The 22,772-nt window shown below is 40.3% G+C and overlaps 1 protein-coding gene across 7 annotated transcripts; it reads right to left on the reverse strand.

The window, feature by feature from the left end:
* Positions 1-306: 306 nt before the first annotated feature.
* On the reverse strand, positions 307-22,654 carry LOC110525498 (endophilin-B2). Of its 7 annotated transcripts, XM_021605643.2 has the most exons (14): positions 22,339-22,654; positions 21,105-21,246; positions 20,854-20,865; positions 18,743-18,871; positions 13,343-13,476; positions 13,027-13,119; positions 12,850-12,861; positions 8,462-8,524; positions 8,009-8,032; positions 7,718-7,807; positions 6,909-7,009; positions 6,731-6,745; positions 6,390-6,591; positions 307-1,570 (listed from the first exon to the last, which is right to left on the reverse strand). In XM_021605643.2, exons 1-14 carry the CDS (start codon positions 22,399-22,401, stop codon positions 1,463-1,465), a joined length of 1,188 nt encoding a protein of 395 aa, XP_021461318.1. In that variant the 5' UTR covers positions 22,402-22,654; the 3' UTR covers positions 307-1,462. The 7 variants fall into 7 exon arrangements, with proteins under 7 accessions (XP_021461318.1, XP_021461322.1, XP_021461320.1 ...); XM_021605647.2 differs by lacking the exon at positions 6,731-6,745 and having other exon boundaries at positions 22,339-22,651; XM_021605645.2 differs by lacking the exon at positions 12,850-12,861 and having other exon boundaries at positions 22,339-22,650.
* Positions 22,655-22,772: the final 118 nt, after the last annotated feature.

Raw genomic sequence — 22,772 nt, forward strand, 5'->3', positions numbered from 1 at the left:
GACAAATGACCTATAGTACTTATTTGAAATATGGGTTTAAGCTATATTTCTTGAATTGTTTATTTGAAATTAAATCATTACATTAATGCCAAACATGCCAGATTAAAATACATTATACGCATGAACATGTTGATGCAGTAGTCATAGAAAATATTGTAAAAAGGAGAGCGTGTTGTAATTACCAGTACGAGTTCTAGAATGGACAAAGTTTGAAAAAAATTTATTTAATGATTACTTCCAATCCGACAGACTACTACACCAGAATATTAGATTAAGAACCTGAACTGACAAACCACACAAACGAGATTGTGTCCAAAGCATATTTTTTATTACATCCTACGCATTCACCCAGCATGGCTTGGGAACAGACAATAAATACATTGACAGTAAAAGGCAGAAAAGGGTCAAAACAAGATATGGCAAAACAGTCACAGCATCACAAACCATGACAGAGTGCATGCATACTTAAGTTTGCTTTGGTACTAAAAGGTCTATGAGAAATAAATATACAGGCATTAAAATTCTGATTACAAGAAAGACAGAGGCTTTGCATTGAGCAGAGTAGTCTGACTAACTCCTGCCAGTAGCACATGTAGCAGCCTAGGTCCTGTCTTGAAGACACTGAGACTATCACAGAAAAGACATCGGAACAAACAATTCAACTAAAAACATACAAAGACAACTGAAGGAATAATGACATGTTAAAGAAACGGAACAGCAAAAAGAACAAACTAAAAAAAAGGGACACAAATGGGAATATAACTCACCACAGATACTTAAATAATAAGTTACAGTTTTGCATGCCAAAATGTATGTTCTGTGTAAGATCTGGCTTGTCCTCTTCAAAATAAGTGTCCTAAGCGAACAGGCAAACTGGAGTGTGGACATTGCAGTGTGTCCAATACATTCTATGAGTTATAGCAGATGGACACAGCCTCTCTCCCATTATTTTAAGGCAGTTAGTAAAAGACTAGGAGTGCTTCAATTTCTGGTTAGTCACTAAGCAGGGCATATGGCCATGAAATGTTTCAGTGCCAGGTAGAGGTGTCCAGGAAAATGACAATATAGGAATGTGGACTAACGAGAGGTGCACAGGGTGTATGGAATGTTCCACATAAAAATAATGGATTTGTGAAAGATGTCTAAAACAGGTGCAAGTGTGTGGGCAGGCTGTATGAAGCTTTTTCCACAGCTGTGAAAGGTCACCAAAGGTCATCAAAGCCTGAATAATACAGGGCATTTCAGTAAGTAAATATCTTACATTTCAGAATTTTCGGCCGAGTTGTCATGGTAACTATTCCTCCATATTCAATGTTGTGCATTTGCCTTCATATTCACCAATGATGTAATGCGGTCCGTGTGCGTACAGCATGTGGGTGTGTTTGGTTGAATTTGTCAACGTCAGCATGTTTGAAGGCATGTGAGTGCAATGTTGCAAGCGTGCATCTTTCAATTTATTTCTTTAGCTGAGCAGCTCCAGGTATGTGACAGGCACCTTCCCTTTCTGGTTCCCTCTCTCTCCCACCAGCCAGTCTGAGTCCATGCCTGGCACTGTGTAAACTGTGATTAGCTGGGAAGACAAAATAATGACATGCACAGAGTGTACAAAATATTAAAAACACCTTCCTAATGTTGAGTTGCGCACCACCCCATGACCATCCTTTCAATGCACTTCATGGCTACAGACGTGAGTGCTACGGGTTGGTAGTCATTTAGGCAGATTACTGTGGTGTTCTTGGGCACAGGGAATATGGTGGTATGCTTGAAATATGTAGGTATTAGACTTGGTCAAGGATGGGTTGAAAATGTCATTGAATGGATGCCATTCAATCTAAGTCCTGTATTGACACTTGTTTGATGGTTTGTCGGAGTGCATAGCGGGATAGAGTCCTGCTCCTTGAAAGCGGCAGCTCTACCCTTTAGCTCAGTGCGGATGTTGCCTGTAATACCCCAACCAGAAGCAATGTATGTATGTACTAGAGGACGACCAATTAATCGGAATGGCCGATTAATTAGGGCCGATTTAAAGTTTTCATTACAATCGGAAATCGGTATTTTTGGGTGCCGATTTAAATATATTTTTTTACACCTTTATTTAATCTTTATTTAACTAGGCAAGTCAGTTAAGAACACATTCTTATTTTCAATGACGGCCTAGGAAGGAGGCAGAACAACAGATTTTTACCTTGTCAGCTCGGGGGATCCAATCTTGCAACCTTACAGTTAACTAGTCCAACGCACTAACCACCTGCCTCACGAGGAGCCTACCTGTTACGCGAATGCAGTAAGCCAAGGTAAGTTGCTAGCTAGCATTAAACTTATCTTGTAAAAAACAATCAATCAACGACTGACGTTGCTCCAATCTGTACTTAACCATAAACATCAATGCCTTTCTTAAAATCGATACACAAGTATATATTTTTAAACCTGCATGGTTAGCAGGCAATATTAACCAGGTGAAATTGTGTCACTTCTCTTGCGTTCATTGCATGCAGAGTCCGGGTATATGCAACAGTTTGGGCCGCCTGGCTCTTTGCGAACTAATTTGCCAGAATTTTACGTAATTATGACATAACATTGCACAATCTTCAATGTAAGAGGAATATTTAGACTCATGGATGCCACCCGTTAGATAAAAATACAGAACGGAATAAACATTTGGTTTGAGGTGATAGTTTCCGGATTTGACCTAAGGCTCGTATTTCTTTGTGTTTATTATAGTTAAGTCTATGATTTGATATTTGATAGAGCAGTCTGACTGAGGGGTAGTAGGCAGCAGCAGGCTCGTAATAGTCAAAGGTATCTGGTTTAGAGAGAAATAGTCGACGCGTTATAATTCCTGTAATAACTTTCGACTGAACTTGAAAGGGGTTCCTTCGTTATTTTACCGTTCATGTCTTCCATAGAGAATGTCTTGATCTACTTCAAATAAGGTCTGTGTTTCGTACAGGCTTAAACCACCTCTGTTCATGTCTTCCATAGAGAATGTCTTGATCTACTTTAAATAAGGTCTGTTTCGTACAGGCTTAAACCACCTCTGTTCATGTCTTCCATAGAGAATGTCTACTTGTCTACTTCAAATAAGGTCTGTGTTTCGTGCAGGTTAGGGTGCAGGCTTAAACCGCCTCTGCGTTTTGGTACCCGTGTAAATCTCACTAGGATAAGGTAACGTTTGTCAAAATATTTTCATAAATACACTCTACAAAAAAAATGATCTTCGCTTATATTTAGCCAATATTGATCAGTTACCTTGTCCTATGGATATCTACACAGTTATAAAATTGGCACAGTGGTGTAAGCCTACACGAAACAGACCTTATTTTAAGTGAATCTAAAAATATCCTATGGAATAAATGAAGGAACCGCTTTTCAGATTTTGCTAGAAGGTGTCATGGGAATTATGACTCGCACTTTGGTTGTCAATTCTTACCATGTCCATTATTAAAATAGGATTTCCTGCATATAGAAATGACAGTTTTTGTTTTCAACATTCATCACAGGTAACTTAAACTCTATTTTTATTCAAACAGTTGAGAGTATTTGTCTCCTAAGCAGACACTTCAGAGCTGTGTGTGTGTTTGGCAGAGAAAAGCAGAGCACCAGTGTGGGACTATTGCATGGAATTGGCACCAGGGAAAGCAAGGTGTCTTATTTGTGATAAAGATGTAAGCATGGGGTCAGCAACAGCTAAATCAAAAAATACCACCAACCTGTGGAATCACCTTAAGAACACCCATCCAAAAGCCCATAATATGTATTATATTAAGTTAAAATAAAAGTGTTCATTCAGTATTGTTGCAATTGTCATTATTACAAAAAATGTGTATATACAGTGGGGCAAAAAAGTATTTAGTCAGCCACCAATTGTGCAAGTTCTCCCACTTAAGATAAGTACTTATTTTCCACCCTAATTTGCAAATAAATTCATTAAAAATCCTACAAATGTGATTTTCTGGATTTTTTTTCCCTTCATTTTGTCTGTCATAGTTGAAGTGTACCTATGATGAAAATTACAGGCCTCATCTTTTTAAGTGGGAGAACTTGCACAATTGGTGGCTAACTAAATACTTTTTTGCCCCACTGTATATATAAATCGTTCGATTAATCGGTATCAGCTTTTTTTGTCCTCCAATAATCGGTATCGGCGTTGAAAAATCGTAGTCGGTCGACCTCTAGTACGTATGGGCACTGTGGGGACGACGTCATCAATGCACTTATTGATGAAGCCAGTGACTGATGTGGTGTACTCCTCACGCCATCGGATGTTCAGGGATTCATATTTCAGTCTGTGCTAGCAAAACAGTCCTGTAGCTTAGCATCTGCGTCATCTGACCACTTCCATATTGAGCGAGCCAATGGTACTTCCTGCTTTAGTTTTTTCTTGTAAACAGGAATCAGGAGGATATAATTAGTCAGATTTGCCAAATGGAGGGTGAGGGAGAGCTTTGTATGCGTCTTTGTGGAGTAAAGGTGGTCTAGAGGTTTTTTTTCTCTAGTTGAACATGTGACATGCTTGTAGAAATGAGTTAAAACAGATTTAAGTTTTCCTGCATTAAAGTCCGCAGCCACTAGGAGCATCGCCTCTGGATGAGCATTTTCTTGTTTGCTTATGGCCTTATTCAGCTTGTTGAGTGGGGGCAGTGCCAGTAAATAGACAGATACGAAAAATATAGATGAAAACTGTCTTGGTAAATAGTGTGGTCTACAGCTTATCATGACGTTGTCTACCTCAGGCGAGCAAAATCTTGAGACTTCTTAAACATCAGATATCACGCTGTTATTGACAAAGACTTATTGACAAACCGTTCCGTCTTGCCGATGCATGGAAAACCCAGTAAACTGTATATTATCCATGTCGTCGTTCAGCCACGATTCGGTGAAACATAAGATATTAGCATTTTTAATGTCCCGGTAGGATAGTCTCGAACGGAGCTCATCCAGTTTATTCTCCAATGATTGCACGTTGGTCAATGGGACGGATGGTAGAGACGGGTTACCCACTTGCCGACGAATTCTCACAAGGCACCCGGAACTGCGTCCCCTGTATCGGCATCTCCTCTTCATGCGAATTACGGGGATTTTGCGTTCGACTCATTAACCTTGTGACTAGGGGGCAGTATTTTCATTTTTGGAAAAATAACATTCCCGTAGTAAACGGGATATTTTGTCAGGACAAGATGCTAGAATATGCATATAATTGACAGCTTAGGATAGAAAACACTCTAAAGTTTCCAAAACTGTAAAAATATTATCTGAGTATAAGAGAACTGATGTTGCAGGCGAAAGCCTGAGAAAAATCCAAACAGGAAGGGACTCTTATTTAGAAGGCTCTGCGTTGCTATGCGTCCCTATTGAGCAGTGAATGGGCTATCAACCAGATTACTTTTTCTATGGCTTCCCTAATGTGTCTAGTGTCACAATACATAGTTTAAGGCTTTTATTTTGAAAAATGAGCCTGAACGTCAACATTGCGTCAGTGGTCAGCTGAAGTCTCTCAGTGTTTGGTGCGTAAAGGACAAATGCGGCCATTGTTTCTCTCTGTCCTACTAAGAAGCCACCAGTCCCGGTTGATATATTATCAATATATTATATTATCAACCGGTTGATATATTATCTAAACAACATTTGCCATGTTTCTGTCGATATTATGGAGCTAATTTGGAATATTCTTCGCTGTTTTCATGACTGCAATTTCCGGGCGATTTCTCAGCCAAATGTGAAGAACAAACGGAGCTATTTCGCCTACAAAAATAATATTTTTTGAAAAAAGGAACATTTGCTATATAACTGGGAGTCTCGTGAGTGAAAACATCCGAAGCTCATCAAAGGTAAACAATTTAATTTGATTGCTTTTCTGATTTCCGTGACCAAGTTGTCCAGCTAGCAGCAGGTAAAATGCTATGCTAGGCTATCGATAAACTTACACAAAATCTGAGATGACAGTGTGATTAACAAAAGGCTAAGCTGTGTCTCAATATATTTCATTTGTGATTTTCATGAATAGGAATATTTTCTAGGAATATTTATGTCCGTTGCGTTATGCTAATTAGTGTCAGATGATGACAACGGTCCCGTTCACGGGATGGGGTGTCACTAGAGGTTAAAGAAAAAATCTTCGTCCAGTTCGAGGTGAGTAATTGCTGTTCTGATATCCAAAAGCTATTTTCAGTCATAAGAGACAGTGGCAGAAACATTATGTACAGAATAAGTTAAACACAAAAAAACACAAAATAGCACCATCTTGTATATTCCATCTAGTCCTAGCTGTTTCAAGACTGTAGACCTTTTCCTGCCCACCATACCACATATTATAGCACTGCACAGATACACCTGATTCAACTAATGACGGGTGTGCAGGTAGAATTCTGTGTGTGTGTTTGTGTGCTCACCTCGTCAGCCAGTAGGGATAGCTCACTGGTGTCGGCAGCGTCATAGTCGTACAGGACCTTGGCCTTGCGTGTGCCTGTGGCAGGGGCCTGCACCTCCTCGATCTTCAGCGTGTCTGTCTCCACAGCGCTGGCAGGGTCCAGGGGAGAGGAGCCACCGGAGGCCATGGAGTGGCCTGGGTTACCAGCAAACGCATTGGGAAACCTGCAGAGGTTTAGGGAATGAAGACATTCATAAGGTACACAGCACATTCCCTGGGGAATAATCAGACTTTACTAACGGTTAACAAAAATATGTTGAGTAATGGTGAGTTCAACTGTAATTGTCATCAAATGTTACTTACACATCGCCATTGGAACTGAGAGCATAAGAGATAATAGTGGAGATGGTCATTGATAAACAGCTTACATCCATTTCAATAGCAAACACTACAGCAAATAAAAGCCAGATCTAGACAGCCCAGCTAAGTATGCTAGTATGTCCAATATAAAGTTGTGCATCTACCCAGAGCCAGTCCTCACCTGTCCAGCTCTTTCTGCAGGTCCTGCATGTGCAGGTGACACTGCTTGTAATAGGCTGTCTGTGCCTCCACAAACTCATGCAGGCAGCGCAGGTGGTTCACCTACAGACAACATACCCAAAACACATATAACACAGTTGTTACTTGGTCCCCCTCAACATACCATGTCCCCACCATATTAAAACAGTTTATACCATGGCATTGTTGAATAATCGTTTCTCATTGGCTTGAAGTGCATTCTGGTGCATGCATTATTTCCCTATAATGCACGGTATATCAGTACAGTAGAATTCAATAGCTATAGTTCAGTCTTACATGTTCTATGTTTGAACTGCTTTTGAAGGCAAAAGTCTAATTGAAAACATTATTGACACGGTTGAATTCGATTTTCAATATGTTATTAATTCATAATAACAAGATAGGACTGATTGTGTGGTTAGCAAAAACCAGTAAGTATGTTTGGTTGCCAAGGCAACTACTGTGGCTATCTAGTAACCTTGCTACCTACTTTAGTGGATGTTGAACACATTTCTACCTGCAATTTTCAAAAAATGTTGCTGCAAATGTGTTAAATGATGGTATAAAGGGATAATCAACTCAGGGCTCTATGCATTTTCTGGAAAATAATGAAACTCTGGAAGGTTAGTCCACACCGCACTAACACACCTTCCACATCGTTCATTATTTTCCATAGAGCCCCTTATTGATTATCCCTAACTTATTACCTGGTAAACAGTGCATATGCTTTAGAGAGTGGCCATGTGTAGTGGTCATGTTGGTCCACTCTACAAGTTTGACCTCATGACTCACGTGTGTACTGCTGATGCCCTCCAACAGGAGCCGTGTGACCTCTGCCTGTCTGTCAAACTCTGTCTGTGCCAGTCGAAGCTCATGTTCTGCCTACAGAACAACCAAAACAAACAGAGAGCGGTATCATGTAATACTACAGCCCCCATTTTCCATTATCAGCTGTTTTGTTCTTGTGAACTCTGAAGGTGATAACTTGTGAAAAGAGAGACACTTTACCTAGAAACAAAGCTAAAGATATTACTTATTTATACAGTACAGGAGGAGGATGGTGTCCAAACATGTCATACTCACTTTGTCCACCTCCTCGCTCCAGAGCTGAAAAGCGGCAGGGCAACAAGAGAGGGGGAGTGAGAGACACATTCTGATGACATCACAGGGGAGACACACGCATTCTTAGATTGGATTGAGACTGATGACAGTAAAGAAATAGATTTTCAACCCAGGGGTGCATTCAAAAGAAAGCATATTCCAAATGTTTTGGTCCTGCATTCAGAGTTCATTTTATTTGGATCAATTGAAGTATAACACCTTTCAAGAGCTTTCTTTGCCCTACTTTTGGTCATTGTGCCTGGGAAATTAGACTGTTGTCTGTGATAAGTCAAATACCACATAGATAATGGATTACTATATTACTATGCCGGAAACAATCTGGTGATATGAAGAAATACCATAGAATTTGTAAAGTGACAGTAGGCTACATGTACAGTGTTAGTGTAGAGTGGACTGGCTGTTTAAGCTCCTTACCGCAGATGCACTGGCAGAGAGGACATAATTTCTGGGCCTGGTTTCCTGAAAATCAGGCACAGCCTACAGACACGGCAGAGTAGTTTACACATACAGTATGGTGTGCACCAAACAACAAACACAAAAGGACAAACAAAACAACAAAACCAAAAGTATGAGAGTCATGTGACGCACACATAGAAAAAACGAAACCCTTTGTTATTATCTTGATGATATAATGAGACATCTGCAGTCTTTGGCCAATCAAAGACTGCAGAGCTCTACGCTGACCTTTTTTACAAGGAGCACATGTGCGCGCCTAAGTTGAAAAATGTGCATACAAAGAAATGTAGGAGCACAATGAAAAATATTTCAGATATTAAAGCTACAATCCTTACTTTTTCTAGGCACGCTGGTGTTCCAATATAAACATTCCAGGTCCCAAAGCAAAATATTTAGGCACATGTGAGTTAAATGGTCCCACTGTAGAGCCCTGGAATGGTACAAATATCTTTCTTCACCCTCATATCAGTGAACGCTGCTGAGGAGAGGACTGTTCATAATAATGGCTGGACCGGAGCGAATGAAATCAAACACATGGTTTCCACTTATTCTGCTCCAGCCATTACCACAAGCTCATCCTCCCCAATTAAGTTGCCATCAACCTCCTGTGCTGCACATCTACTGCCTGGAGTCCCAAGGCGTGTTAGACTAGAAGGACACGACCATGCAGCATGTGTAAATAAACACAGCAGCATGAGAGATGTGTACACAACCTGTCATTGTCATAGCCCTTAAAGACAGCCATCCTTCAACCATCATCTCATTCTATCCCCAAACAAACCAGGTGCTGGATTTAAAACAAATATGTGTGCAGTAGCCTATAGAATGTGTAGCCTACAGTATACCTGGAGAATAGTTCCGGTCGTCTGGTCACTGAGGTTAATCTATCATATATGGAGCATGGAAGAAGAAACTGTGAATGTTATGTCTGGGACTGGGTGATAAGTTGGTTTGATCTTTTATGTGCAGTTTCTGTAAAATGTTGAGGTCTGTGGAAAATAATTTCCTTTTCAGAGGGCAATACATCTATCTAATCGAATACAGTAAATTACTCTAAATTGACTTCTTAATCATTACATTGGGCTGGCCAAATCCTAATGTAATTAAAGTTCGTCTAAAATACAAATATTTTGCAGGAAATAAATAAGTACGCTAAACAAACATATTTTGAAAAATGTGCATGCCTTCATGTGGCAATCACCATGCATACAGGTTTCAAAGGTCTGATTTGAAATGAGTCTACAATCAAAATAAATTGTGTTTACGGAGTTTCCTCTGTATATCGGTTTATTTAATCATGCTATCAAGAAAACATACCATATCAAATTAGATCTTTGACCTGAAGGAAAAAAACAGCCATACATCTTAACATTTCAAATGCTCTCACTGAGAGTGGGAGCTGGGAATGTGATGTGGAAGTAGACATTCACTGGACATGGTATAATTGGGCAAGCATGTTAGCAATCAGAACTTTTAACCCAAGTCATCTGTACTCACATGGGACAGGGCCATTCCTCTCACTACTGGTCTCAAAAAGCCCTTTGTGATTTAATAGGAGGATGAACTTGGTAATTGGATGCAGTTAGTCACGTTGCACCCATACACTGGTCCAATTTAAAGACACTTCTGTTCCATTTTACAAATGATTTTGTGTACTACTCAGTTGTGCTGTCCCTAGGGCAGTAGTATTCATAGTCGAGGTTGCAACCCCACTGGGAACTGCAGTGGGCTCCCCAATATGTATGTATGTATATATTGTGAAATTGGAAGTTTACATACACCTTAGCCAAATACATTTAAACTCAGTTTTTCACAATTCCTGACATTTAATCCTAGTAAATATTCCCTGTCTTAGGTCAGTTAGGATCACCACTTTATTTTAAGAATGTGAAATGTCAGAATAATAGTAGAAAGAATGATTTATTTCAGCTTTTATTTCATTCATCATATTCCCAGTGGGTCAGAAGTTTACATACACTCAATTAGTATTTGGTAGCATTGCCTTTAAATTGTTTAACTTGGGTCAAATGTTTTAGGTAGCCTTCCACAAGCGTCCCACAATAAGTTGGGTGAATTTTGGCCCATTCCTCCTGACAGAGCTGGTGTAACCGAGTCAGGTTGTAGGCCTCCCTGCTCGCACACTCTTTTTCAGTTCTGCCACAAATGTTCTATGGGATTGAGGTCAGAGCTTTGCGATGGCCACTCCAATACCTTGACTTTGTTGTCCGTTAACCATTTTGCCACAACTTTGGAAGTATGCTTGGGGTCATTGTCCATTTGGAAGACCAATTTGCGACAAAGCTTTATCTTCCTGACTGATGTCTTGAGATGATGCTTCAATATATCCACAATTTTCCTTCGTCATGATACTTTATATTTTGTGAAGTGCACCAGTCCCTCCTGCAGCAAAGCACCCCCACAACATGATGCTGCCACCCCTGTGATTCACGGTTGGGATAGTATTTTCGGCTTGCAAGCCTCTCCCTTTTTCCTCCAAACATAACAATGGTCATTATGGCCAAACAGTTCTATTTTTGTTTCATCAGACCAGAGGACATTTCTCCAAAATGTATGATCTTTGTCTAAAGGCACAGTCAACTTATTATATGTAAACTTCTGACCCACTGGAATTGTGATACAGGGAATTGTAAGTGAAATAATCTGTCTGTCAACAATTGTTGGAAAAATAACTTGTGTCATGAACAAAGTAAATGTCCTAACCGACTTGCCAAAACTATAGTAACAAGAAATTTGTGGCGTGGTTGAAAAATGAGTTTTAATAACTCCAACCTAAGTGTATGCAAACTTCCGACTTCAACTGTATGTATGTATGTAGTCAGTACTGAAAGTATTCAGACCCTTTACTCAATACTTTGTTAAAGCACCTTAGACAGCGATTACAGCCTCGAGTCTTCTTGGGTATGACGCTACAAGCTTGGCACACCTGTATTTGGGGAGTTTCTGCCATTCTTCTCTGCAGATCCTCTCAAGCTCTGTCAGGTTAGATGGGGAGCGTTGCTCGATCGGGTTCACGTCCGGGCTCTGGCTGGGCCACAAGGACATTCAGAGACTTGTCCCGAAGTCATTCCTGTGTTGTCTTGGCTGTATGTTAAGGATCATTGTCTTGTTGGAAGGTGAACCTTTGCCCCAGTCTGAGGTCCTGAGCAGGTTTTCATCAAGGATCTCTCTTTACTTTGCCTCAATCCTGACTAGTCTCCTAGTCCCTGCCGCTGAAAAACATCCCCACAGCATGATGCTGCCACCACCATGCTTCATCAGCCCAGAGAATCTTATTTCTCATGGTCTGAGAGTCCTTTAGGTGCCTTACAGCACACTCCAAGTGAACTGTTGTGTGCCTTTTACTGAGGAGTGGCTTCCATCTGGCCACTCTACCATAAAGGCCTGATTTGTGGAGTGCTGCAGAGATGGTTGTCCTTCTGCAAGGTTCTCCCATCTCCACAGAGGAACTCTGGAGCTCTGTCAGTGACCATTGGGTTCTTGGTCACCTCCCTACCCAAGGCCCTTCTCCCCTGATTGCTCAGTTTGGCCAGGCGGCCAACTCTAGGAAGTCTTGGTGGTTACAAACTTCTTCCATTTAAGAATGATGGAGGCCACTGTGTTCTTGTGGACCTTCAATGATGTGGGAAATGTTTTGGTACCCTTCCCCAGATCCGTGCCTTTGAACTAATGTCTCGGAGCTCTACGGACAATTCCCTTGAGACACGTTTTTGCTCTGACATGCCTTCCCAAATCACAGACTCCAATCAAGATGTAGCAACCTCTCAGGGATTATCAATGGAAACAGGATGCACTGGAGCTTAATTTCGAGTCTCATAGCAAAGGGTCTGTATACTTATGTAAATAAGGTATTTCTGTTCATTTTTTCTAAATGAGCTGTTTTTCCTTTGTCATTATGGGGTATTGTGTGTAGATTGATGAGGAAAATATTTTATTTTAATCCATTTTAGAATAAGGCTGTAACTTTCCGAAGGCACGGCACGGCACACACACCACACAGATGTAAAAATCTTAATTTTATGATTGTGTAATTACATTTGAGGTGGGGTCCCCAGAAATTCTGGTGGTAAAAAAAAATGGGGTCCCTGCTGAAAAAGTTTGAATACCACTGCTCTAGGGTCATATATGGGTTTGCTCCAGTGTACCATGCCACAAGATCCTTTCTTTCACTTTCAAAAGAACGTGAAGGTTGTCTCTCGCTCTCTTGGCTTCTCACATGCGTTCAACTGGATTTCAAAGTGCCAATGAGAAAATGGGCAGAGCATGTCAGAAAGAAAAAAGGGGGGGAAAAATAACCAAAGTGGACAATATTTTACACTAATACTCACTTCTCCCTCACACTGTGAACATAATTAGAACAGAGATAGATGTTAGTTAGCAGTAGCAGTTCACGCTGAATTGGAGCCTGGTTACATGATGCAGCTGAACTGGAACAGGAAGAGGAGGGTAGACTCATGGCTAAATGATGCAGCTGAAGGGAAACAGGAAGAGGAGGGTAGACTCACCGCAGCCTTGGACTCTGCTAATTTGGCTTTCTTCAGCCGTGCTTTACAGGAGTCCAGGTCCAGTCTGCGGTTCTCCAGGAGACGCCTCTCTTTCTGAGATAGGGAGGAGAAGATCAGCAACTCTCTGCACAACATAAATGTAGCCTGTATGTGTGGGGTTAAGTTGGCTAGGTCCTAAAACTCTGCTACATCCATATAGGAAGAAGTAGAAAACTAAACCCCAAGGTGTTGATTAGCATTGTATTAAATCCTGGTCTACACACTGGTCTGCATGCAATCCCAAGATGTCCCTCTGAGGCCAGATAGCCAGACTCACTGAGATGGTCCTCCAGTCTCCTTCCAGAAAGTTCCTGAGTGGGGTGAGGAAGCCGATAGCGGAGGTCTGTAGGAACTCCCTCTGTACACTGCCCAGTCTCCTCTCACAATCGCCTACTTTGATCAGGGTGCTACCTACAGCAGCACACACACAATATATGTGAAATATAGGCCTAGCAGTGACTTATTAATTATGAATGACATTACTTATCAGAAGACGTACTTAGTACTTATCAGAGGAATGACGTATTACTTATCAGAAGAATACAAACAGACAAAGTCTAGACCAATAGGACATGGTAGCTCAATACAACCTGTAACAAACATTTAGGCTATTCCCATCCCAGTAATCTATGGCACAAACACCCCTTCACCAACTCTCTATCAATGCCCTGATGAGCCTACCCCACAAAGCCTGCTGTTTAGGTGTAGTAGTGTAGATTCAGAGCTCCATCTAGATAGCAACACCCAGTGCATCAATAATGAATGCACTGCAGCTGAGATAGAGTGTGGGAGAACCTTGGCCAACTACAATATACCTGCAAAGAGAGGGGGAGGGCCACACTGACGGAACCTCTAGACACGGTAAAAGTCATGTCAAGAATGTCACCAAAACAACAAAACTCAAAATTCCACATTTTAACATTGGGGTTTCCCCAGATGTAAAACAGACTAGATTACAGACCTCAATGGAATATCTAATGAATAACAACACACAGCAATGATTATAGCATCAAAAAGGCCTATACTAGCACAATTTGAAGTGTGCAAATCTGTGTCAAACATGGACAGACCACATTCTAATACTGAGGAAAGGTTTTTCTACACATCTTTGCTGTTTTTGCTGTTAGAAAAACTGTTGAAATAGTGGCTCTCCACCCATCAACACGGAAGGCTGCATCAATAAAAGCCACCACTGAGAAACAGGCCACTAACGGCCTGATTAAAGCAACGGAGTGTTCATCTAGTAATAGTTGCTATGGCAGGAGAGGAGAGAATGGGATTGCTGTCTTGTTCCACGGTTCCAAAGATGTCTGACATTTATGCCTAGCTACAGAACAGAATAACCTGTGTACAAATTAATTCATTATAAATCAAATGACTTCAAAATCACTAAAACATGCCTGTTTCTCTCATGAGGAGGGAATTACAGCGTATAAACGTAACTTGCTTAGTGTAGGCAGGTTTGGGGAGTAACGGAATACATGTAAGGGATTACAAAAAACGGTAACTGTAATCCGTTACGTTACCACCAAAAATATTGTAACCAGATTACAGACACTTTTGAAAAACTAGATAATTACTTCAAGGATTACTTTTAAATTCAGAAAGGATGTTTGCCAAAAATAAATATTTGACACGTCTCTGTTTTCTCAATGACATTCAAACCAGCATTGAAAAAAGGCGCAAGTTTAAATTTGTTCCACCTGAGCGAGTCAGAGACCACTATGATGACACACCAAATGTGTTTGATGGATCGCAGGAATAGGCTTTTGTAGGCTACAGTCCAAGCTGTGTCTTCCAATTGTGCGACTGCTGTCGGCATCCAAAGTTTATCCAACTTGAATAAACGCTTGGAGGTAAGGATGACAGAAGTATTGTAGTCTACAGCGATACGGATATCACTTATTATTGATATCTACATAGCGCATTGAAAGCACATTTCTCAAATCGAAATGTGTTGTCACTAACATCCACAATCCGTAAGGCGCAAATAGCTAAATGAGAGAGCAGCAGTGTGATTCACACAATCTGTTACAAGCGCATTTTCACTGGTTTCAAAAACAATGATTGATAGGCTGTTTAAACTTCTTGAATTTAACCAATATTGGGTTCAAATACACATTTAGATTTGAGAACTAACATCCTCAACAACCACAATCCGTAAGGCGCAAATAGCTAATTGAGAGAGCAGCAGTGTGAATCACACCATTGGAAGACATAGCTTGGACTGTAGCCTATTCCTGCTCTTTTCCCGCGATCCATCAAGCACATTTGGCATGTCATCATAGTGGTCTCTGACTCGCTCAGGTGGAACAAATTTAAACTTGCGCCTTGAATCACACTGCTGCTCTCTCATTTAGCTATTTGCACCTTACGGATTGTGGTTGTTGTGGATGTTAGTTCTCAAATCTAAATGTGTATTTGAACCCAATAATGGTTCAATTCAAGAAGTTTAAACTGCCTATCAATCATTTTATTGTTCAATTGAATTCATGCTGATATTTTATTTATTTATTTATTCATTCATTCATTCATTCATAGGCCTAATGGACACATGCTCAAACCCTCAAACATTTGATAGACTTAAAGGGGAAATCTGTAGTTGCTACATCCATTTTTGGACTTCTAAATGATATTTATTTATAATAAAGATAATTGAATTGTATTATTATATGTAGTAGAAAGCGATGGGTTTGAAGAAGTTTACATAACCAACCCATAAAGTAAAACGTAACAAACATATATGGCCAGCTATGTAAACTGCAATAGATGTCGTTCAATTGGTAACATACATTTTTGCCTATTTCTAATGTCTCTTCAGGGGAAAGTAATTTAAAAGTAACTTAATGTAATCAGATTACATTGCTGAGTTTAGGCAATACAAAAGTTACATTACGGATTACAATTTTGCACAGGTAACTAGTAACGGATTACATTTAGAAAGTAACCTACCCAACCCTGAGTATTGGCTACTGTATTTGTGCATTTTTATCTTGGAAAAAAGCCAACGTGGATTTATTGGCATGAGCTTTCCATTCCAAATTAGCTGAATTAATTTATAAAACAACTCCTAGCTAAACAGGAGGTCTGCAGAGCCCTAAATAAATCTGTACATGACCCATCACTCAGGTCTCTGTGACGAAGTTACATTTCTCCAACTGAAGGGGAAAAGCTCCACAGAGAGACAACCTAATAATCTAATATGTGCATAAACTTTATGCATTAAGGTTGTCGTTGCAGAGCCAAGCCTGCAGAGCCAACTCTGAACAACAGAGAGAGAAAGAGAGAGAGAGAGAGAGAGAAAGAGCACTATTGATCCTCAGAATTGCCAGTGAAGGTGATTTATTGGGCAGACAGATATGAGACAGGCTGGAACGCAGGGGAGTGAAGGGGCGGGAGGAGATTCATTGACTAATGCTCACAACAGCCCTGATCACCAATCTCACTGCTCACTCACTTTAGGGTGAACTCATCAGTATAAGCAAAGGCTTAAACAAACGTTTTGACAAAGAGCATAGTCTACATATGGTGATGTTTTCTCACATGGATATACAGTACCGTCAGGAAGTATTCATACCCCTTGACTTATTCCACATTTTGTTGTGTTACAGCCTGAATTCTAAATGGATAAAAAAATATATATAATAATTCACTGATCTACACACAATAACCTGTAAGAGTTTCCACACCTGGATTGTGCAACAATTTGCCCATTATTACTTTCAAAATTCTTCAAGCTCTGTCAAATTGGTTGTTGATCATTGCTAGACAAACATTTTCAGGTCTTGCCATAGATTTTCAAGTAGATTTATGTCAAAAATGTAACTCGGCCATTCAGGAAGATTCACTCTTGGTAATCAACTCCAGCGAAGATTTTCCCTTGTGTTTTAGGTTATTGTCCTGTTGAAAGGTGAATTCATCTCCCAGTGTCTGGTGAAAAGCAGCCAGATTTTGTGTGTGCTTATCTCCATTTCATTAATTTTTTATCCTGAAAAACTCCCCAGTCCTTAACGATTACAAATATACCCATAACATGATGCAGCCTGCTTCCGCAGTAATGTGTTGTATATTACCACTGAGTTAGGAAGGACGCCTGTGTCTTTGTAGTGACTGGGTGTATTGATACACCATTCAAAGTGTAATTAATAACTTCACCATGCTCAAAGGGATATACAATGTCTGCATTTAAAAAAAAAAAAACTTCTACCAATAGGTGCCCTTCTTTGCGAGGCATTGGAAAATCTCTCTGGTCTTGTGGGAATCTGTGTTTGAAATTGACTGCTCGACTGAGGAACCTTACAGATAACTGCATGTGTGGGGTGCAGAGATGAGGTAGTCATTCAAAATTCATGTTAAACACTATTATTGCACACTAAGTTTGTCCATGCAACTTATTGTGACTTGTTAAGCACATCCAGCTGAGTCTTCTCTACTTGTCCAACATTTTCCCCAATGAACTTTGGCAAAAGAAACAATAACATCACCCTTTAGTTCTCTGTTAACAAGGCCTATTGCAGTTACACAACATCAAAAGTGACCTTCCACTGTTTCTGTGTATCATTGTACTTTCACATGGCATAGGGCAGTTCCATGGGCACCATGTCACTAGAAGCTGCATCATTATCACTGGTTTGGGGGAATTAAACCATGCAACTAAATACCAAGCCCTTATAGGCCATGAAACAATACACCTGCTAGTTGTCTAATATTTCACCAGGCTTTTCCCATTCCACGTATCCTCTGCCAATGGGTTCAGATACAAAGAAAAACTCAACTGAACATCATTTCTAAGGGCTGAGCAGACATTCATTGCTTAAATGCAACATAGTCATTAGGAAATTAATCTGACTGTCATTCCCTGGGGACATTTTCATCAAGACCTGTTACACATTGTCACAACAATGAAAGATATCTCTTGCATTGGTATTTTTGGGGGGTGGGGGCATGCAAGGTCATGTCTGATCGCATAGATACACTGACTGTACCTGAAACCGAAAGGCAAAAACTTATGCGAAGCTAGCAGTGCCCGTGGCTATAGCTAACGGCACAGAAACCTTCCTCTAATATCTAACATTAGTCTGGCTATAGCACAAGCCAGAAAAGCTACCTAGCAGTACGACAGCTACTGCAGAGAAGGGAGGATAATTCATGTCAGCTGAACCAATGTTTTGTGTAGGATAAATAAGGTATGCAACTTATTAAGCAAATGTTCACTCCTGAACTTATTTAGGCTTGCCATAACAAAGGGGTTGAATACTTAGAGTCTTGTAAAACTTTTACAAACATCATTCCAATTTCACATTATGTGATGTTTTGTCACTGGTATACACATTATCTAAATTGAATCAATTTTAAATTCAGGTTGTAACAACAAAATGTGGAAAAGGTCCAGGTCTGTGAATACTTTCTGAAGGCACTGTACCACAAATGGTTCGAGCCATTCTTAGGGATTGCATGAGGGAGAGAGCACAGAGTGGAGATGTATTGAGTAAGATCATCAGGTGAAATGTATTTTCCAGAAAATCTAATTATTGGATTTGACTGGGGCCCAAGACACGGCCTCAGTTTCCTCTCTCAAATTGTATTATCACTTGCCAATCCTATAAAAAACAAAAAAACAGTTCTATACCACCTGGAAAGACCGTGTAGGCCTACACAAAGCTTGAGTCACACTCACCATATGGAGTTCCAGGACCAAAATCTTTTGCCGCATCTTGCATGTAATGACCCAGCAGTTCTTCATTATTTGGCCTGGAGGGAACCGTTCTGTCAAGCTTCTCATACAGGAACTCCTCAATCCTGGAACCTGCAGATAGAAAGAACGGGCCTGCTTCAAGAGAGTACTGGCCAAAAATAGTCATCAAATGAAACTTGAAAATGGAAATTGGTGGGAGAGGAGAATGCCAAAGCAAAGTAAGCCAATGCCCAGTATGAGAATGTACAGTATTGTAATTCAAGATTGTGGGAATAAGGTGTTGAATGAAGTCGTCATGGAAATAAATGTTATTTCACTCAGATAATGAAAAGAACTAGCATTGGTAGTAGGGCTGACTACATTTAGTCGACTGGTCGATTGTTTGGTCGACCAAGATGTTTTTTAGTCGAGCAGTGGCAAAAATCTACTAAATAATTGTCACGAGACACGTCTGATTCACGACTGGCTGAGAGGACTAATCCATTGCGGAGGCCATGGGAATGGCACACCAGTATCACCAGTAGTACATTTACCATTAGTTCCTGTAATTTCTAATCTACAATGTTTGCTTGGTTATGGTCATTTCTGTTAATGCATTCAATATATTATTATTACAGTCTTACCGTTGTCATTGTAGGAGTGGACACGTTGTTTGCAGAGTGCACAACCTAGGCTACGCTTGTAAGAAAGTTTTGGTTTACTTCATTACAATTACGAGTAGTCATTTTATTCATTGTCTTTTGTTTGGAGTGCTCCTGTCAATCTTGAGTTAGGAAACGCACCCGATTACGCATATAGAAGTAGGACTAGTCTACATGGCCTGTGTGCAAATGTAGGACTGCATAGAAGTGTGCCCATTTGGGGATCTGACTATTTCTGATTGTCTTAACTCACCATCCCGGTGGAGCTTCTCAAAGTCATTTTTTCTTCACCTCAAAACAGCAAGTAAACAAAGTCTGTTTTTACATCCACTGAAAATGACAACAGTTCCTATACGTACCCTATTTGAAAAATATTTTCAGCTCTCTCCATTTCGATTACCATTCAGCATGAAAGGGGGGAAAAATGTCATGCTCTGATCTGGTGGAAACAACATAAAATAGGCCTACCTGATTACTTCTTATCCCTTGCGCAAAATAGCCTACAACTGTGTCTGTTTGGGGCAGGAAACTCTAAGAGGACACAGAATATTTTATATAATGTTGCAAGTTTGCTAGCACTAGCTTTGGGCTGGACCAAGTTAATACAATAGTTGATACAATGTTTCAAGTTCCTTGCAGATAGCCAATGTGATTTATAGGATATTTATTTTCATCAGAATATTCTCTACCTGCAGGCTGCAATGTTTTTATTTGTTGGCTTTATGTTGGCTATTTTTACATATTGGCAATATAAGTTACTTTTTGATTCGTATCATTTTTATTTAGAATTTTGATTAACCACATGACATTGATTTTGAGTTATGAAGACTATTATAAATTAAATTAACCTGTTCCACAAATGTGCATATTAAAATCATAACTGCCACGCAGATCAGTAGAAATGGTTGGATAACTTGGCACCCCAAAAATAAAAGGTTGCCGACCGCTAGTGTAGCCTATTACCGGCAACTTTAAGAGCTTAATGGCAGAATCTGCTAAGGCCAGCAGCAGCGGGAGGAGGCTTAAAGCATTAGACAAGCTCATTAGCCTACACATAGTTGATTTTATTCAAACACCGGGTGTGTCTATATATGGAAAAAAAATAATAATTTTTAAATGTTGACCAATCGATTGGTTGAAAGAACAGATGACTCTCGGTCTACCAAGATTACATATTTTTTCTGGGACAGCCTACTTAGTAGAGAGACTAACATGGGAATTAATTTCTGCATGTTACCCACAGGCCCGCAGTGCTGAGTCATTGTCTGGTGTGGCTAACGGACACAGCTGTTGAGCTGCCCACTGATAAGTACTACTTGCGATAGAGGATAGGCTAAACAACAGGTTTTCACAAAAAACTGGTGCTTGAAAACACCCAATACAGCATCGTAACACTTGTCTGTTGAACTATAGACCACACGGATGAAAAGATTGCACGACAGAGATACTCACCAGTGTTGTCAACTGTAGCATGGAGAATCAGAAAGGCACAGGTTAGCACTCCATCACCATGTAACCCAACCACCATGTTTCACTTTTTTTTTTTTTATGATCTGAAGTTTTTGAAGCGGTTTTCAATTTATGTGTTTTTGGTTAACTATCCTGTGTGTGCATGTGTGTTTGCATTAAGCAGGGAGTAGGGATGGGTGGTGGGAGTTGGAGGCCTCTGTCCTGATCAGTTCGGTTTGTATGCTGGGCCTTACTGGGGTTGGGCTGCAGCAGAACCTCTGTCTGCCTGAAGATTTTCTCTGTCCAGTTTTTAGTGGAATCAGCACGGCTGAGCAGATTCTCAAAGTGGGCATCCAGCTCAGTCTTCTCTACCTGTCCAAACTTTTCCCCTGTGAACTTTGGCACAAGAAACAACAGCATCAACCTTCAGTTCTCAGTAAACAAGGCCTATTGTAGTGACTCAACATCAACTTTCACATGGTGCCCATGGAACTGCCCTATGCAATGCCACTAGAAGGGGCATCATTATCACTGGTTTTGGGGATGCACTTCATGTCATGTTCTCCTCATAGGCTACTGGAAAGCATACAACTAAATGCCAAGTCCTCATAGGCCATGAAACTATACACCTACTAGTTTCCCCAGTCTTTTCCCATTCCCAGTATCCTCTGCCAATGGGTTCAGATACAAAGATAAACTAAACTGAATGCACTTTCTATGGGCTGAGCAGACATCCATTGCTTTATGTGCAACATAGTCATTAGGAAATCAGTCTGACTGTCATTCCCTGGGGAGATTTTCATCATGACCTGTTTGTTACACAGTCACAATAATGAACGATATCTCTTGCGTTTGCATTTTTTGGGGGGGGTGAGGGCGCGAAAGTTCACGTCTGACCCCATAGATACTGACTGTACCTGACACCGAAAGCAGAGTTTTTCCGAAAACATAACTATAGTAGATCGCGAAAACATAGCTACCTAGCATCAAGCTAGCAGTGCCAGTGGCTATAGCAGACGGCATAGAAACCTTCCTCTAATATCTAGCTAATGTACTGGCAAATATGCTAAATCATATGTAATGATGCCTCCAGTTTTTACATCTGACCCCATAGACATAGATACACTGATATAGTTAGTTAGTTATAATAGTTTTTTCAAAAACATAGCTAAGTTAGATAGCGAACGTTTGTTAGCCAAAACATAAGTTAGCTGTCGATAGCCACTGGCACTGCTAGCTTGATGCTATAACAGACGGCACAGAAACCTTCGAATATCTAGCTAAAGGACTGGCAACTATGCATAAATCAGATATGTAATGATGCTTCCAGTTTTTACTGAAGCCAGACGCTAGCTAACATCAGCTAGCTAGTTATCGAACATTAGCTACAGCAACAGTTTACAGTAACTTTAGTAACGTTATTTAGTACATGTATTGGAGACACAAAATACATTTAATGTAAAAAACAGTTACTGTTAGATGAGTTACCTGTATAGCTCGAGTGAAAAAAATTCCTGCATCCGAAGCTAATTTCTTCACGTTGAAATCCATGTCAGTAGTATCTGACTAAACCAACGACTAAGGTTAGCTATATATTAGCTAGTTAGCTATAGCTATATATGATGAACAAACACACACACCGTCTCCACGAGAGTTCAGGGCATCAAGTTAGCTACTGCATGTCCAGTCAGGGACATAACGTTACGTTGCCCAGTCAGTGACAGCGCTAGCTCGGTTCTGTCACTGTCAAGCAATGTGTCCCTCCCTGGTATTTACACATCATCCTGGAATCATTACTTATAACCTTTATCGTTTACCCATACTACAATTTATGCAGCGTATGGTTTATTATGCAGTGACAGGTTTTTATTATTGATTCTGTATTCACGACTAATTGCAAGAAAATGTCATACATATTCGTG

The sequence above is a fragment of the Oncorhynchus mykiss genome, chromosome 6, assembly GCF_013265735.2.
Source record: "Oncorhynchus mykiss isolate Arlee chromosome 6, USDA_OmykA_1.1, whole genome shotgun sequence".
NCBI classification, from domain to species: Eukaryota; Metazoa; Chordata; class Actinopteri; order Salmoniformes; family Salmonidae; genus Oncorhynchus; species Oncorhynchus mykiss.